This window comes from Cygnus olor, chromosome 13 (assembly GCF_009769625.2).
Source record: "Cygnus olor isolate bCygOlo1 chromosome 13, bCygOlo1.pri.v2, whole genome shotgun sequence".
Lineage (NCBI taxonomy): Eukaryota > Metazoa > Chordata > Aves > Anseriformes > Anatidae > Cygnus > Cygnus olor.
The window spans coordinates 13,069,532-13,087,617 of record NC_049181.1 but is presented as its reverse complement, the minus strand read 5'-3'; the positions used below and the strand labels follow the sequence as shown (position 1 = coordinate 13,087,617).

Genomic DNA, 18,086 nt, shown 5'->3' with positions numbered 1-18,086 from the left:
GTCATCTTCGCTGTGGAAGAGTTCACATGGAAGTGTTCCCTTCATGTTACCCTACGTCTCCTCAAAGCCAACAAGAGAACTTCCCAGACACATTGGTCCTCTGGCACCTCCCATCCCAGTGACAATTTTCAGCATTTTTTTGTTCCCCCATGGCAAACCTGATACCTGGCAGCACGGCCACACACGACGGCACAGGCTCAGGGCTCTGTCAGCGCCAGGCTGGGCATGCACCCACCTGGAGGAGCCCCCTCTTGGCTCTTCAGCTCCCAGACCACAGAGGGCATCAGCGAGCTGCCTGCCACGCATTTTCTGCTAGGTGCAGTTAACGCCAATGGGCTTCTGCAACACTGATTGGCAAGCAGCTTCTCATTGCAGATAATTCCCTGCCAGCACATCCCGAATACATAGGTGATTGCTCTTAAATTGATGGCTTGAAGCACAATAACAGCCTTTTTATTTAGTTCCTGCTTGATAGGCAGCGAATGTAGAGTTGCCAGGAAAAAAAAAAAGGGGGAAAAAAGAAAAAAAAAATGCTGCAGAATTTGCTGTCTTCTACGCCTCTGGGAGGCTGTGATTCCTGAGCTGGGGTGCTCAGCAAGGCTCCTGGTGCATCCCAAGGGCAGACCAGCACTGTGGGGTACGCGGGGCTTGTGGTGTTTTCGGCAGCACTTGAGGCCATGGGCATCACCCTGCAGTTGCTGCCCGGTGGGGCTTTGCTCTTCCCACAGCTGGGGGGGGGGGGGGGGGGGGGGGGGAGGGGGAGGAGTTGGAGGAGTTGGACGAGAGTGCGAGGCACTGGGCTGCCGATATGGGTGGCAGTATCAGGGCAGGGGCACCCAGGAAGCAAAGCCAAGCTCTCGGAGCAGACGTCGGAGCACTTTGGATGAGGCATCCTCACATCCCACCACCGCGCTCCTCACAGGAACCCCCAGCCAAAAGGCCCACGGCTGAGCCCCGGCTGCCTGGAGCTGGCTGAGAAGTGGGGAGCGAATGGCAGTGGTGGGGAGTGGTGGTTATTTTAGTTTTCCTTTCAAGTTTGCCTTTCAAAATGCTAGCTCTCTGGCAAATCTGTATGTGATCCTACAGAGACCAGCAGCCACATTTTCAGGCAGCTGAAGGCAGGCCAACGCTGCCAGGTGGTGTGTTTCCTTCTGCAGCCCAGTTCCTGAGGCCTGGCCTACAATTTCATCCAGTTTGCCTTCTTCATGTGCTCACAGGTGTACAGGGTCCCAGAATTGAGGAGCATGTCTCATTTCCAGAAGGACAGTCTACATACATGGCAGAAAAAATACCAATAGGAATTTTTCCATAACTCGTATGACCACAAACTTCTGTTTGACATTAGCTTCACATGTGGTTTGTGTGCTGAACACATTTACATTAGCTATAATAGGGACCTTCCTACTGCGTGGACACAGAATGGGGGGAAAAGACACTGAAAATCCCCATGCACATGTGCCTTTTTTAATCAAAGGGATAAAAGGATATCTAAGCTCACTTTGAAATGCAGCTGGTAAGTGAAATGCCTCTCCATCACGTGGAGCTGACAGTGCATTGCTTCCCTTTTGGCCTGCGTAGGAGGGGCTGAAGAGGGTCTCGGCCTTTCAGTGACAGGATTTGGGCTGCGCTTCCTGCTCCTGAGCTCACTAGACCATGGGAAGCTCCAGCCAGGCTTTTCGGATATAAATAAGTCTTCATAACCTCTACGCCATTCCTGCTGGCAAGGAAACATCCCATGGTCTCTTTCAAACAACTTCTTGTCAGGGCCAGATTCATCCCTGAGGGAGCTGTGTAGTTATATCATCTGAGCTGGCTGAGAAATTGTAGCGCTTCTGCCTGTCCTGAGACTTGCACAGCTCTTACCAGCATCCTACTCCTCTGCCTCAGCCCCACACAGCCTGGGGAGGAGGGAAGATGTCTCATGGGCCGCAGAAAAAGGCCTACTCGTACCTTGCCTGAGGTCGCTGTGACATTGTGAGCATCCAGACACACATCGTCTCCTGCCCCTGTCACTGCCGTGCTCTGAGGAGACATTTCTTCTCCCTCCAACCAGCAGGCCTGCAGTCTTTGCTGCTGTGGGACTCCCAGGTAGTGGTAACGAATAATTGTCTTTTTTATTTTTATTTTTTTTCCTGAGTTGTGCAGGAGCACTAACAAAGCAGCACAGCACAGGTTTCTGTGGAGCCATTCATCATTCATAGCTAGGCTCACAGAACACTTCGCAGCCGATTACAAGGTCCCCCACACAGGGAACGATGTGCTGCCTATCTGAAGTTACGCTTCAAGCTGGCTTCTGGGCACACCCAGAGGATGCTGAGGGCTCGGGGAATGAATGGCGCATGCAGCATCCGACCTGCCCCCCCGCCTCCCTCTGACCCAAAAGATGGCTCTCTCTGAGGCACTGAGGGGATGTTTGCTGGCTCCCTGAGTATTGTTGTTGGCACATGCAGTACAAAGTTGGCTCCAAATACCCCATTCCAGCTTTTCTTCTGAAATGACCTATAGCTAAGAGACGGGCTGGTGCTCTAGGAAGTGCCTTACAGGCAGCCACTCACACAGAGCAGCAGAAAAGCCATGGCCCAGTCAGCCTGGGCAGCTTTAAGCTGCTTCGTGTGCTCAGAACGGTGCAGGGCAGCCGGAAGATCCCAGCAACCGGGCCTGTTTTCTGCGGGGCCTTACAGTAAATAGCCTGAAATCCAGACTAACACCTACTGGTGTGCTCAAGTCTCAAGGCATCCTTCCACAATGCCGTCTATGCTCTGGGTTTGTGAACACCCCCCCCCCCCGACACTGCTGAAGAGGGAGGTGGCACCCAGGCCGAGGCAGTGCCCCAGTTCAGACTTCTTGGCTTTGCATGCTCTATGCTCAGCAAGAGCTCTCAAGAGCTTTTTACATCCCCTTTGAGCTGGTATTATTGGCACTGGCTGTTAGAGCTCTTTCTGTAACGATGATACAAAACCCAGCGTTTCTAGTTTTGTCATCCTGGGAAGCCCCCGGGGAGAGGCGCACCCTGCACGGGGGGGCAGCGCGGTGCTCACACCACTTCGGTCATGCTGGAGCCTGGGGCTGCTTGTCAGCAAGCAACCCAAAAGTCTTGCCTATGAAGCCCATCTCCTTTGCTCTTTAACTTGGGTTTGGGACAGACGGGATTTAGCCTGCAGTCTTCCAGCTGAAGCCTTTTAAGGACTGGGGAAACACTATTGATCCTGTTACCTCTCATCTGGTGTCAGCACTACCGTGCTATTTTCTAACATCAGGTCATTGCAAGTCTCCATAATGACACAAACACGTCGATTAAAAATTAAAACCTATAACAACTCTCCCACAAACAGTACTTACTGTACCATACTTATTGTACCCTGGGAGGGGAATGAGAAAATAGCAGAAGACAGAATAATTTATAGTGATAAAATGGGTTACATTTTCATAAAAATTTTATTTTACTTTTTTTTTTTTTTTAAATAATTCAATGCACTGGCAGTATAATTAATCCCTCTATGAGAGACACAAATGTACCAGTTCAACCAATATTATTTATACAGAGACATTGTGTTTAAAAACAACAAAAGTACATTTAAAATGTTTGTACATAAAGTATTACTGTTATTTCCTTTTTTTTTTCTGAAGAAGGAACAAATGTAAACAAAATGCATAATTGTGCAACACGTTGGAAATACAAAGCAAAACAGGCAAGATACAATTTTATACATATGAAGCAAAAGAAATCAAACTTTTGTAACTATACAACATTTCAGTAATTGCTTGACATTTTAACAGTTACCTTGGTCTGTACAAAACATCTTAACTTATGCTTAAAACTTTACAAGAATAACATGCTTGTTCAGAACAAAGACACCTTGTGGAATCGCAATGACTATTGATATGGTATTTGCACACATGAGAAAAAAAAGAAGGCTACTTCAATAGTAAATAAAAAGTAAGAATGTAAGGTAAAGGGCCATCTAGTAAACTGTAATCTAATTCCAATAGCTAATTAAGTTGCACTGCAATGCAGAAATTAAATCTTACTTTTGCTGGAAGACCATAAGGTCATCATGTTGTTCTGTTTCCAGGAACCAGATGAAAGCATATATAAATTTTCCTGATATTTTGGTTAGTTATACATGCGCACATACACACACAAAAGAAATAAAAAATAAAGGAAAAAATAGCATTTGCCACAATAGCCAATAATGGTAGGCAAGTGGACATGCTTACTACACTGCTCCCAAGATGGCTTGGTTAAAAAAAAAAACAACTAGAAAGAGCAAGCATCCACTGAGTTAGCCAGGGTTACTTTTCCTGAATCTTACTCATAGTTTGCTTTTTTTTTTTTTTTTCTTTTTGCCTTTTTTTTTCTTTTTCTTTTTTTTCAGAAGACAGGAAACAAACAGAATCGGGCCATTTAAAAAATACTGGGAGTGCTACAGCCAAAGATCAAACACAAACCAAAGGAGAGCTCAAAGCCAAAGCAAAAAAATAACCAGCTCTTTTGACTCGTTTTCATACTTTGTCATGATTTGCCTTAGGCCTTTGAATGTGGGTTTTAAAGAAACAGCATTTTAGATTCAGTAGAAGATATGCAATCCAGAGATGTCAAATATACAGACAGGAATAAATAATACTATTTTTTATGGAATTACATGGACTGTCAGCTTGGATAAAATGTACATAATTTTAAGTGTCCTCAGATGATATGTATGGCTAAAATTAAACTCCTGATTGCATCCACCTGACGTATTCAATGCCCGATTCTGCAGTCTGGGGGCTGAGCACTAATTTACACAGTTACTCCTGTGGATTTCAGTGGAGCAACCTGTCGATTAAGATGCTCAAGGGAAGAATGGTAGAACTGGACGTGGATAAATATTTGCCAAGACTTTTAAATGTACAAAACTCATTTGGCTTAGAAAAGACACTTTAACCTGCTGCAACGTCTTTGAACTAAAGTAACAGATTCCATCTCTAGACTGAGAGCATTTATGACACATTTGAATTTATTTGCTATTTTTCTATGCAAGCTAATGCTGATGCCAGTAAATATTTAAACTCAGAGGTAATGAAATTGCAACATGCCTTTTAGTTAAAAACAAAACATAGGCAAACCTAGATGGCTGGCAGAAATTACCCTCCAATTCTTTTACTAAGAATGATCTCGTGCTCAATCAGAACAGTTCAATATACACTCGGCTTCAGTATGTATTTATAAAGCTGCATTAGAGCATATAGCACAGTATGAAAAGGAAGAGGACTAGTTTTTCAGCTGGTGTAAATCAGCACTGACATCTATGGAGCTACTTAGAGGCACATCAGCTGAAGCTTTGGCCCACAGTCATCAGAAACATCCAACTATCATTCACTCCATATGTAAAAACCTCAGCAGTGGAAGTGCAGAGTGAAAGTGTAATCGACATCAGATAAAAAGCTACCCGTTAGTCTCGTTTCTGACAATGCTTTTCCAGACTGTGTGGTCTAAAGCAGTTTTATGATGTGCTCCATACTGCATAGCTTTGCAAAGTACAATATTTCCTTGCAGGCAAGGATTATGGTACATTAATCATTTCATTGGCATGATCAGTAAAAAAAGGCATGATGATAAAAGCTTTGGGAGTTTATCTGCATAGAGACATACTGGCAAAAAATTAGTCTGGGGTTAAAGGGTTTGCTCCTCAGCATGTGGATTCCTCATCTGGGATTAACTCCACTGAAGCCAGTACCCCTACACCAGTTTACACCAGTTGAGGAACTTGTACTCTGCCATAAATAAAGTATGTCTGTTGTTCTCCACTATACAGTTCGTTCATAAATTCAAGGGTAAATGCCTCCTGCCAGCGGGTCAAAGCTTCTTCGGGTTTGTAACTCCACATTACTCGTCACTGATGTCAGTGGCGGTTTCCCTGAGCAAGGGCTGAGTCAACATATGGCCTGGGCGAAGAGCAACTCCGCTGGCAGTTATTCCAGCACTAGTCCGGAGAACTTTAATTTCAGTGGGGTGAGAGCTCAGCCAGAACAAAACTGGGTGTAATTCCATTGAACTAATTGGGTTAATGCAATTGATGTTCTGGCCCAATAAGCTTAACTCTGATAATGCTTTGCCACTTTTATTAGCCAGCTTCTCCTTCGATTAACAGGGCTCGGCAAGCTCAATAAGACTTGTATAATTGCTATATAACAGCAGAATTTGGTCCAATGAATTCCACAAACTGAGCCAAGTTATTTTACATTTTCTTAGCTCCAAGTTTGGTCCCTTTTAGTTACTGTTATCCTTTAAAACAATGACATTCCCTTTGGAATCTGACTTTCCTTCTAAACCAGAGAAGGAAATAACTGAGTAGAAATTAGGGCTATCTCTACTTAATGGATTTCAATGGAATTACAACAGGGTGATACTCACACAGCTGTGAGTAAACTCATATCCAGCACAGAGCTTACAGAGCTTGCATAGAGGGGAACTCGGTGAAAATCAAAGAAGAAAACAAGTCTCAAACAGCTGTGTCATCTGCTCACATGGCTTACACCACTGGCATCAGCAGGATTCAGACAGAGTCCCGTAAGCACAAGTGGTCCTGCGGACACTACAACTGCAATTGCAATTCAGCACACAGTGCCTTCATTTTCTGATGCTGCTGCATGCATCGCTTCTGTCGACTTGCTTGACGTTTCTGCACGCAGAGCAGGTGAAAGTGAGCGCTCAAATCCAAGTCCCATCTGCAGCCACAGAAGACCAAACCTAAAAGCAAGGCAGAGCCACAGCTCGGTGGCACCCAGACGGTGGGGCTGGGGTCTCTCGGTCCTCTTGGGCACAGCGGTGGTCCCTTGCCATGCCTCCTGCACACCAGTGCTGCGGGCAGGGCTGGTGGGGATCCCACTGTGCAGACCTGTCGTCCAACACCCTGAGCAGCCTGAGGGCTCGGGGAGCTCCGCACTGCCCCGCAGCCTGTGGTAGGCAATGGCTCTTCTGCAACCTCTCTCCAAACACTGAGCGTGCACATCACTGCTTGAGCTGACTGCGGGGTCCCTGGGCTTGGTCCTTGGTGAAGTTGTACGGGAAAAACAGTTTAACTCTCTGGTGACTTCGGGGCAGTGACAAGCATTAGCTCTTTGTGACATGTGGTGGCACCCTGAGGCAGAGTAAGGAATTGGATGGGATAGTGCCATGTTCAGACTCTGTATCATACCGTGGCATAAGTGTTATTTCACAGGACACATCAACAGTAATGAATCCCCTTTCCACCTGAGCACGCACAGGTTAAATTCATAGTGCCAGCCCACACAAACTTGCTCCAGTTTCTTTAAACCACTCTTCATATCTTCACTATTACCTAATATGATTACAGTGTCAAGGAGCTGCCTGAGATGTTGATACCTACCCTGTGACTCTGAGCACAGCTTATCTTTATAGTGTTTCTGTTGAAGCACCTACTGACACGGCCAAGTTTGATTCTCATCTGACACCAGCTTTATGCAGTAACTCATCCGCATCTGAATTTGCTCTCACTTCTATCTGCAGAGCCACGGGATCCCCCCGGCTGTGTGTGAGATCTAGATTCAGTCTCTTCTGTCTTCAACAGCTACCACCATGGGTTTAAGCTAGTGTAAGATGATCAGAATCACTGATCGTGAAAGACAATGAAAATAGACAAAATATCTTGGAAACAGAACAGCTAAAGTAAAGCTACCAAGAGGCAGGTGGGAACACAACACTGTAGGGAGGACGGCTACTCTGTAAGTCAGGCAGAAACACTTTGTGTTCAGGAGCAAGGAAGTTTCAATAGTGAAGAAGAGCCTAACTGAGCTTTTAGCCTATACATATAGGTCTCAAAATATCAAGTGATATCTCTAAAATATGTCACTATATCTAGTGAAATATATATATATGTGTGTGTGTATATATATATTTCTATATATGTATTGTCTATATCATTAGACAATACAGAATGCCTCTATGCATTGCAGTGCCCCATGGTCTGGCTATATCATGGAAGTACAGAAGTATTAGAAATAGACAAATTGAGCCCTCCCAACATTAACAAGACTTGTTTGTGTTGCACCTATAAAACAGTATGTAAAGCTGGAAGATGTCATAAGGACAGGGGACTGGTTTCTCACCTGCTTCCCCTCTGCCTCACACCCACTGCTCTCTGCTGAGGTCAGGGAGGTGCTGCGGGAGGCAAAGGCCCTTTGCACTGACACCTTGGTCCCTGGGCCTGCCCACACGTAGAGCATTTCCACACTTGGCTGAAAATAACAAATTAATTTTCTTTGGTGACCTGTGAAATATTTTTTCTTTCTTAAAATTGCAAGTCGCTGGTCTATTGCAGATGAGTTAACCTTGTGAAAAACGATACGCTGACAGCCCAGTCAGAAGTGACGCTGACTTCAGGGAACTGTTGCTACTTTCTGTCATGCCTTCATTGCTTGCAAGGAGACAAAAGATGCAAATAGGACTACACACAAACCACAGAGGAACACATTAATAATCCTACCACCACTCAGCACTGGTAAGAGCATTTCCTCTTTAAGGCTACCGCATCATTTCTCCTATGCTATGAAGTAATGATCACATACTTTTGTTGCAAATCCACATCCAAATCCACACATATGTGGGCATGCACATTTGAGTGTGCCTCAATACTGTGTGTAGTGGATTTTCTCCTGAACTGAAAGCAAAGAAGCCTAGTAATATCTAAATCAGAATCATTTACTGGCCCCATTTCTTTCAGTATGTTAAACTGCACTCCCAAAACTAGTCATTGGATTTAGACAGCATTAAATACTGATAAAAATACAATGAAAACATTTCTTCCGAAGTACCTAAAAACTTAGCAGAGGATCTAAACTATTATAGTGGAAGAACATCATAAAATCTGTGGAATTCAAAATGCATAGAAATTAAGGTCCGGATTCAATTTTCTCAGATTTTCTTTCTTTAGGAGGAACAAAGATCTTGACCTTTATTCTTCAAAAAAATGCACGCTACTGAAATCAACAGACCTGTCCCTATCTTTCAAAGGAGGTCATCTATAAATGACACAGTATATTAATGGAAGCTTTTTAAATAATTAAAAGTCCAAAGACCATGTAAGAAAAAATGAAATGAAGCTATAAGAAGCAAGCTGGAAAGGTTACCACCAACAATATCAACAAAAAAGCTGTAAGCTAAACCAGAATGGCAATAAAATAAAATAAAATAAAATAAAATAAAATAAAATAGCAAAATATTGGGCCAAACCTAGCTATCCAAACTCAGCATGAACTGTTTACACTGTTAGTTTGCTAGAATGGAAAGTGTGCTTTGTCCTTCCAAAGGAGCCAATGGAGCACAGCGACCAACAGGACATGGTCAAGGGGAACACGGCCCATACAGGATGCAACATCTCAGGCTTTCCCTTTGAGCCCTGCTCTCATGGACAAAGGTTTCTCAACGCACTTCACATGGCTACACATAGTAACTGCAGTCAAAGCGGGACATTCTGCCTGCACGTTGTTAAATACTTCACTTAAGACCTGCTGCAGCTCTTGACATGGAGGTTAAGTGCTATGTAAATGCCTCACTCCAGCAGTTAGGACTTTGCTGTCCTCAGATCTTGTACTGATAGAGCTCCCAAATGCTTGCTCCCTTTGCTTGCATGCTCTCTTCACTGCTGAGCTATGGATATTGCTCCAAACCTCCTGAAGCATCGGACACAAAGGACAGCTTTGTCAGCTCTGGCAATGTTTTATGAAGCTTGGTGTCCTTCTTAAAGCCCAGCTACAGGAATTGAGAGATTACATCAGGGTCTCAGCCTCTCACTATTAAAAACAAATATGTCATTTCTGGCCCTCAGCATGCTTGAAAAATGCCTGAAAGCAAGTCTTGAAATCAGCTTCAAAGCTCATTATCTGTAAGGCAATGAAGGAACCAAAAAAAAATTATAAAATAATAAAAAAAAGCCATGATTTGGAGCCAATCTTGTAATTTTTGGTGCTTGGTTCATGACTTTGAATGTCTGAAGTGGGCAGTGTTAAGAGCAGACAGCAAATGCCCAAGCAAACACATGCTGCTTCCCTGTGGATCGAAACAAACAAACAATCTTGTTTGATTAACTCTGCTGGAAATAATATTTTAAAGGGTAAAATGATTCCACAAAGATGACATGTTAGCATTTGAAATGAGATGAATGCAGTGCCTGTAAAAGTGCAATAATCCTTAATAACTAACCCAAAAGAAGCATCATCCCCAGAGATAAGAAGGTAATTCACTCTCCATATTTAATTTGTTTCTAAGCTGCTTTTGAAACAAGATTGCTAAACAGTAAGTTGGCTTGGGATCTAGGCCTGACTGCTGGACTTTCTGTAATCGTGCCATTGACTCGGCATACATTTCAACTAAGTCACAGGATGCAAAATCAGGTGGGCTAATTCCTTAAGCTGCTTAAGCAAAAAATTGTGAATATGAGGTAAATTTGGAGATAGGAGTCTGTTTACGGCAAGCAACAGGTGGAAGATAACGTGCTGTCTTCAAAGAGTGACTGCAACTTATTCTTTGAACAGTCTTGTGACTAAAGATCGCATTTCAAGCCATATCTATTTTTCATAAATTCATGGCAATCTAGGGTTTCAGTCTACATTAAAGGAAACAGTGATGACAGCACACTTAATTAGACTGAATAGTTACCGAATCTCATCAGCAAGATCTTGCAAAGGGAATGGAAAACTCTGGCTTGTGACAAAACCACCCCGGCACTGCTTTGTTTCAAGTCCTTGCCCTGGTCAAAAAAATACTGGAAGTGTTTTGTTTGGGTTTTTAAACATTTTGTTTTTAAAAAACAAAACAAAACACCCTTCTACATTTCTCAATTGTTTTCCTCTTTTGGTTTTATTCATGAGCTACTAGGGCCAGAATGAGCATGACAAATGCTGTCGGATTCACGTTTCAGCCATGTCACCGAAACCCTCCAAGAAGAGATAAGGGCATATCAACCACTTCAGGAACAGGAATGTGCAGATAGTACAGGATGTGCTTGTTCTGCAAATGGCCTTTGCAGACAACCCTAAACTGTATTATTCCTCTAATGACACATCTTGACTACAGCTACAATACAGTCTTTTGGAACAAAATATCAGCAATTATTGATTTTTAAGAAAAGGTAACTTACAGGGAAATAATATACAACAGCTACAGTAATGTTGGTCTTAAATGTGCACTGGGCAGAGTCCTTAAACTGCTCTTACTGCAAATATCCAAGGCCTGCTCTAAAAATCATAACAGTCTGAACCTTTTAAATGCAAATTTGTCCTATTTATCTGATCACAACCCAGTGAGTAAAATCCAATAACTCACCAGATTAAAGGATATACAGGATTATATAGCAGAAAGTAATTGCAATTAACTAATATCTGGATGGCATTTAATACACACATTGTATTATTTCAATGAGATGAGACAGAATAATATTTACATTGCTATGAGCATTTTCTGTTTATAGAAGTGGAATTTACAGTTCAGTAAGGTATGCAGGCATTACATAAGAATGAGATGAGACCATTTAAAGTCTTGTGAATTATTGATATAAATTCATTTTGTTTTGTTTCATGCACCAGCGCTTCTTGCAGTGGCACCAGAAGAGCAGTGCAGTTTATAACAAGGGAAAAAAAAGAAGAGGATAGAGCAAATGTGAAATGGTGTAATTTATTCACAATTGCTTTGAAATTCTATCTGAATTGTCTCATTATTATTCACACATTAGAGGAATGGTCCAAAACATGACAGCATGGGTAAATAGATTCAGAGCTTAGAAAATAGGTAATTTGACTGAAGTATTCATGGCCATTATTAAACAAATGTTATATTGCTTTTGGGTAAATCTGTTGATTTTATTTAATTTGTCATTGTTTTCATGATAGCAAGGTAATACTATTTGTTTCTAATGCTCCGAAATGAACAAAACAGGTGTAAATTGATGCCACACGGAATTATAATGTTTCAACAGTAGCTGGTTAGTTAAACTTCTATAGAGTTTCATGAAGAATCTGCATACACTTATTAATGGATTTTTACATACAATATCAATGCTTAGAGTGTAGCATTCCTGTTAAAATCTGCTTTCACTGAGTCACTATGCAAGAAGAGATTGTTCTATTAAGAAAAATCTTGGATGAGTATTTGTTTGAGACTAAACAGCAAAACTGAAAGAAAAATCACAGATTTAGTATAGGAATGGTAGATGAGACTATGAAAGCTAATATTTTGAAATTGCCTAAAAACTGCAATAAATTGTGCTGCCTACTGAAATTATTAAGCCAACAATAAACAGGTAGAATGGAATATCAAAACCTCATTGCATAGTGTGTCATCTTTCTTTAATGAGGCATTCCTTCAACCTTTTACCTCTTAACAGCTTTGGTGATCTTACATTATGTACCTGTAAGATATTCAATGTTCTCTTTTAGAGATTAAGCCTATAGGAAGTATGAAATCTTAGCAACATACTGTGTAAGGTAATGATGCCAGAATTAAGTGGCAAAAAGCTTGGTTCAGGTTCAGAAAATGATTGTGAGTGAATAGCTATAACTTCTACTAATTTATTTCAGAAGGGGCTTATCATATATACCCTCAAATATTTAAGACTGTTTGTACTATTTCTCAGGAATCCATATCTTCTCAAAGTGCTTTTTTGTTTTCACTTGAAGGCAGCATGGACTTAAAACAATACTGCAGGGAATGTACCGTTCCATAAAGCACATAAGGATGGCAGGATCCAGGAGACACAAGGCATAGAAAATTGTCGAAAATGATTAGATGGTACAACACATACTGCTCTTGAGTCATAAGTTCCATTTATGGTGACTTCTACTTCCAATAGATAGGATATTAAAAAAGGCAATAAAAATGAAGTTACATGAATAAACTTCCAGAAATGAGTGGAGTTCCACCAGTGATCGTCTGTGCGCTGGTAGAGGTAGAAGAATGGGGATGTTATGAGCAGGGCAGCAGTCACTACAACAAATGAGCCTCAATGCGGAGCCAGTGGAGTCCTTGGCGAACGTAACGAACCAGATTGGTCATACTGCTGTGTTGTGTTAAGGGTCCCATCACTGAGTCCAGGTCTACAAAGAATTCTGCAATACACAGGAAACAGAAGTTATTGTGTTGGGCAGCAGTACAGAAATACACGTATTACCATGATTTCGCGTGCAGGAGCAGGTAACAACCAACAATCCCAACCGCCAGTGGCTGAGACCTTGCTTTCTCACCCTATTGAACACCCAGTGTGCGGCACGTGGCCAGCTGACACCGTGTAGGCTGCAGGTCTCCAGAGCAGGTGCCAGGTACAAAAATATTATCAATACTTTCTTCAACAAGCGAGCACTGCTTTGAGGTCTTCTATCCAAGTATTGACAGCCTGACCCTGGTCAGAGTGGGAGCTACAGCAGTATCACAGCACAAAGTGATTTGGCTGGAGGCAAGCATATAATGAAAGCATAGGGGCATCACCACTGTGTTAAGATGCTGCAGATAGCAGTTACTTTTCATCTTCCTTCCTCTGTCTTTTATTCCCCTCCTCCAGTGCAAAATCAATAAATTTAGGGGAGGAATAACATGCTGTCTTGCTTGTATTCTAGTGATCTCATTCTGGGCTCAAATAAATAATGAATACTTTAAACACTGAAAATTCACCTTAAAGCCTAATTTCAGTTTAACAATCTGAAAACACTTCTCAAAAAAGCTCTCGAGTGATGAAGAGCCGATAGTTTTCTCCTGTAGAGAAAAAGTGCTGCTATCTTTGGAAGCTTTAAAAAAAAACATCTCATTTTGTAAAGTCAGCTGAGAGCTTGACATTATAAATGGTGAACAACACTCTAGGTGATCCACCATGAACCAGTAGATGGGTTGGCTTTGGGAAGTCTGCTGTTTAGCCTGCCTTACAGATACAGGTTTTGTGACAAACTCCATCTCTTCTCCCTCGCACTCTGAGCCTTACTGACACAGGGAAATCCACCCAGAGGTACGTGGCACTACGTTTCCGCCGTCCTTTTCAAACCAGATCGGTCTGGCGGGTCACAGTTCCGCTGCTCTCCCTCTTGGTATGCTTTTTTATTTTAATGGCACATCTTTTGTCAGGCTGACAAGAAAGGCTTCTGTCTCCTGCTCGAAGCCAGCTGGACAGGAGTCAAGTCCAAACTGGGCGCATGCAGGCACATTTAGAGGAGCACAAAACCTAAGCTGACAGCCGTGCACAAGGGGAGGTTTCACAGCTCCTATAATGTGGAAGAGAGCTCCTGTATCTGCATGGGCATGACCTAAGAAACATCTACGACAGCAGTGAGACCCAGAGGTAAAGGCTATTAGACATTACAATGATGGGGGCCACATTTTTCTCCCACCCTCTGTTAGCTCATCAGGGACACGTCCTTGGGCAAGACACCCCCTGTGATTCAGAAGACAACAGAAACAATGAGAGTTGACCACAAAAAAAAGAATGTGACTAGATCTGTTTTTTTGACAGAAAATTTGGTTTTCACTTACTTTCCTTTTTCTTCTTGTTCTTCCTTTTTTATTTTTTTTTAATCTTTTTTTTTTTTTTTTTTAGGGAGGAAGGCGTGGGGAAGAGAAGAGGGGACCACTTTTACTTCCAGGGATTTAGGGATTTTTTTTTTTTAAATGATGAACTGACTGACCAAACCCCTAAAATAGAAATGAGGAGACCTGTTCTATAGCGGTAGCTGTGAGGTAAAGGGCGAGTCCTGTCCCAGCCAGCAAGATATCGGTGTTCTGAATGATGTGAGAGATGCAGGCAACAACTGCTAGAAGTCATTACAGGTAGATTTCATGAAACTCTAACATTTCTCATGTAATAATGTCTTAAATATAACCTTCTCTAAATGAAATCCATCATGTGATATAATGAAGGCTATCACAGCAATTCTTATATATATTTTTCTTACACCATGTATTTTTGAATTGCAGTTTAATTGTGTTTAAGTATGCAACTTTAAATCTAGTATTTAATTAGAAATGAGGTATCTTTTCAGACAAAATGTAAAGGCAGACGCACTATAGCATGTATGAAACTCTGATCTCTCTCCAATGGATTATAACACTTAAATGAAATTTGAAGTAACATGAACTTTCCATTCATTGTAACAAGGCTGCAGTTTGTGAAACAAGATATGAAGGAACAGGGCACAACCCTAGATATCTTGCTCATGTGAGAAACTCTTATTTATGCAGCCAGTCCCACTAAAGTCAAGGGGACTACTCATCTGAATAAAGATTACTCCTATATGGCTTCGCAGAATTAGGCTTATCTGATTGTAAATCAAAAGGAGAACAAAGAATAGCACAGGGGGAAAAAGGCAGAAAGAGTCAGCAGGTTTTTTCTCATCCAGCTCTGGGACTGATAACAGCAGTGGCTGGGTACATTTTCTGTCTGCTGGCTGAATGCCTGAGCTATTTTGATTCAATACCAAGCAGAACATTTAACAACTCCACAACACACAGGGCTAATTACAAGATTATCACCATCTTTCTCCTATCAGAGCATCCTTCTGCATTCCCACTGTAATATTCTGCAGTACATTTGACAGGGAATCACTTTCACACTTCGTGAAAATGGATGCAACTATGGAAAAAATCCAAAACGCTACTAAATTAACCAATGTGAACAAAGGCAAGAAGCAGTGGGGAGGACTGGACAGAACTTCTATTATTGTTCCTCATCCAGGGATAGATCATTATGACCCACCATTCAGACATAAAACCCTATAAATCTCACGCTTGGTTTCTCTAAATCAGTGGAAATTTGCCACTGACATTAATGGGAGTAAGATCAAACTGCATACAGCGAGCACGTTTGTCAGGAAAAGTCAGCCATCTGAGATCTCAGTATAATTTAAGAGAATGAGCCAATTCACAATGAGAATATTTCCCGGTTAGGCTCTGCACCTCCAGTGTCAAAGAAAGCTTTGTCAACGATTTGTGTAAGCCCAAGGCTGGAATCTGAATAATTACATTATCATGGGGCAGTTCACAGATGGCCAAAAATAGGCCGTATTTGTCCTTTAGTTACATCTCTGCAGCTCCACTACACTCGATATAACCCATGCACAACCTGCTTGGCAGAACTCCTTTGAAATGACTGGGGTAAAGACCTACATTTTGCTGTTAGGAATAAGGAAGCATATTTGCAATCCAACCATAGGAGAGCCAACGCTGTGATTTTCAGTGGACATGTTCTAACCAGACTCCCTGCATAAACATAACATCTAATGTTTGCTTTTCATCCTAACTAGCATTTGAATAGTCTTAAACTGCTTGACAGAGCAGTCTGAAAATAACCTTGGTGCTCTGTGAGGAGCTGAAACTGTGAACGAATGTGCAGACTCAAAAGCTCTCATCACTTGGGGCTCATGCTCACTAAATTATTTGCCAGCTGCTCTGATAACCCCACGTTCAGCATGTTACACATCCCCCCTCTGTGCTTGACAAGACAAGATACGCCTTGGCTGCAGTGACCAGCAAGCAGATTTGGTCTGTTTGCTCAAGCTGTCGCAGTTGTGCTCTTAGATGTGGCGGTGCTGGGCCCAACCCTCAATAACGCCTACAAGAACAGAAAGAAAGCTAAAGCAGACGAGCCAGGGAGGACAAGGAAGAAGCCATGCAGGGCACCTTTATTCTCCTTCGTCAGCTTGTCAGCCATGTCCCAGTGCTCATAGCTCCGCAGGACGTTGTTGGTGATGTTGACGTGGCTGGCAGCCATGTGGTGGATGCGCTGAGGGATGGTGATGGTCCCTGCCGAGGAGGAGCCAGCGGTGCCCACACTGCTTCCAGCAGAGCTGACAGGGGACGGGCTCAGGGACATGGGCGATGGCGTTTCTGTGCTCCTGAGAGAGACAAAGACAGAGTGAGACCCCCTCACACACATCCACTTTGTTGCCATCCTAAATAAACTTAAAAATCAACTCCACACCCCAGTGAGGGGTGGATGTGTAGTAGTGTCTCCTGGTTATATGAGAGGGGAGAGCTTATAAACTGGGACTGATTGAAAATAAAAAGTGATTTAATTCTCTCTACAAATGAACCTGTTATTAACAAAACAAAACCAAAAAAAAACCACCAAAAACCACATCTATCATAAAAATAGAGCAATCTTTCAGAGAAAGAAGTATCTCATAGCTGTAACGATTTTTCTACCTGCTGCCAGAAGCTGCTATGGCAGTTAGAAAACACTCAATGTACAATATTGGCTTATTATCAAAGCATTTTGTGGAAACCACAATGACAGTTTGCTCCAAATACAGTCACCACAATAAGTAAAGTGCAAGTCTTAAAAGCACCCTGCAGAGCAGTATTAGGAGCTGAGGGTACTGCAGGATTATGAATATCTCCATAGGATTCTTTAAGACTGGCTATGGAGATTTGTTTCTAATTGCCTACAGTTCATCCACACAGCTTTATACAGAGTAGTGTTTTAAGTTACCTACTTAGTGCAGCACTAATGTTCTAATATAGATTTTCCTTTAATTCCACCACCAGCAATTAGGAATCACCTGCTGGCTGCAGGCAGCGTGGAGGTCAGCACAGCAAGCTCATGTTTGGAGCTGTGCGGCGCTGAGCGCTCACATACAGCTGTTCTCTTTGAAAACTGGTTTCAGAGAACAAGATTAAGGGTTCCAAAAATCTCTTCTCTTGCCCCCCTTTGGAAGCACTTACCTAAACAAATGCACTCGCTCTGCTGTGGAACACACTTGAAATGCGGGGTCGAGATGCTCCTGGTGCTTTCTGCATGAAGCAAAGCCACCAGGACTCCCCTAGAGCAGTGGCCACCAGTGCCTCATGCTGTGCGACAGCATAAAGCTCACTCAGACTTATGGGCCTGATCCAAACCCCATGATAGAAAGGCTCCTCTTGGCTTTATGAACTGCTCTCGGTGGTCCTAAACACAAAGCGTAGGCACAGACCTGCTGTGCTGACACCCTGCAGGTGCTGTAGGACAACCTGTGCCACCATGGCACAGCACTGGGCTAAAAGGCATTTACGACGACAGCCTTTACTGCAGGTTTTCCAGCAGTGCCCTGCTATTCCCTATGCTCAACAACAGACT

At 42.7% G+C, this 18,086-nt stretch overlaps 1 protein-coding gene and 1 long non-coding RNA gene across 18 annotated transcripts in view; one reads left to right on the top strand and one right to left on the bottom strand.

Annotated features, from left to right (window-relative positions):
• LOC121077564 overlaps window positions 1-10,698 on the top strand; it is a 51,136-nt gene extending 40,438 nt beyond the window's left edge. For all 4 annotated transcript variants that reach the window (XR_005824160.1, XR_005824163.1, XR_005824161.1 and 1 more), the window contains one exon: window positions 8,322-10,698. This is a non-coding gene — a long non-coding RNA (uncharacterized LOC121077564). The remainder of the gene's footprint in view (window positions 1-8,321) is intronic.
• A 957-nt stretch (window positions 10,699-11,655) lies between these two features.
• AFF2 (AF4/FMR2 family member 2) overlaps window positions 11,656-18,086 on the bottom strand; it is a 328,163-nt gene continuing 321,732 nt past the window's right edge. For all 14 annotated transcript variants that reach the window (XM_040572852.1, XM_040572853.1, XM_040572851.1 and 11 more), the window contains 2 exons: window positions 16,652-16,866; window positions 11,656-13,101 (listed from right to left, as the gene is read on the bottom strand). In XM_040572852.1, the coding sequence (XP_040428786.1) occupies window positions 12,980-13,101; window positions 16,652-16,866 (337 nt within the window). In that variant the 3' untranslated portion in view covers window positions 11,656-12,979. The remainder of the gene's footprint in view (window positions 13,102-16,651; window positions 16,867-18,086) is intronic.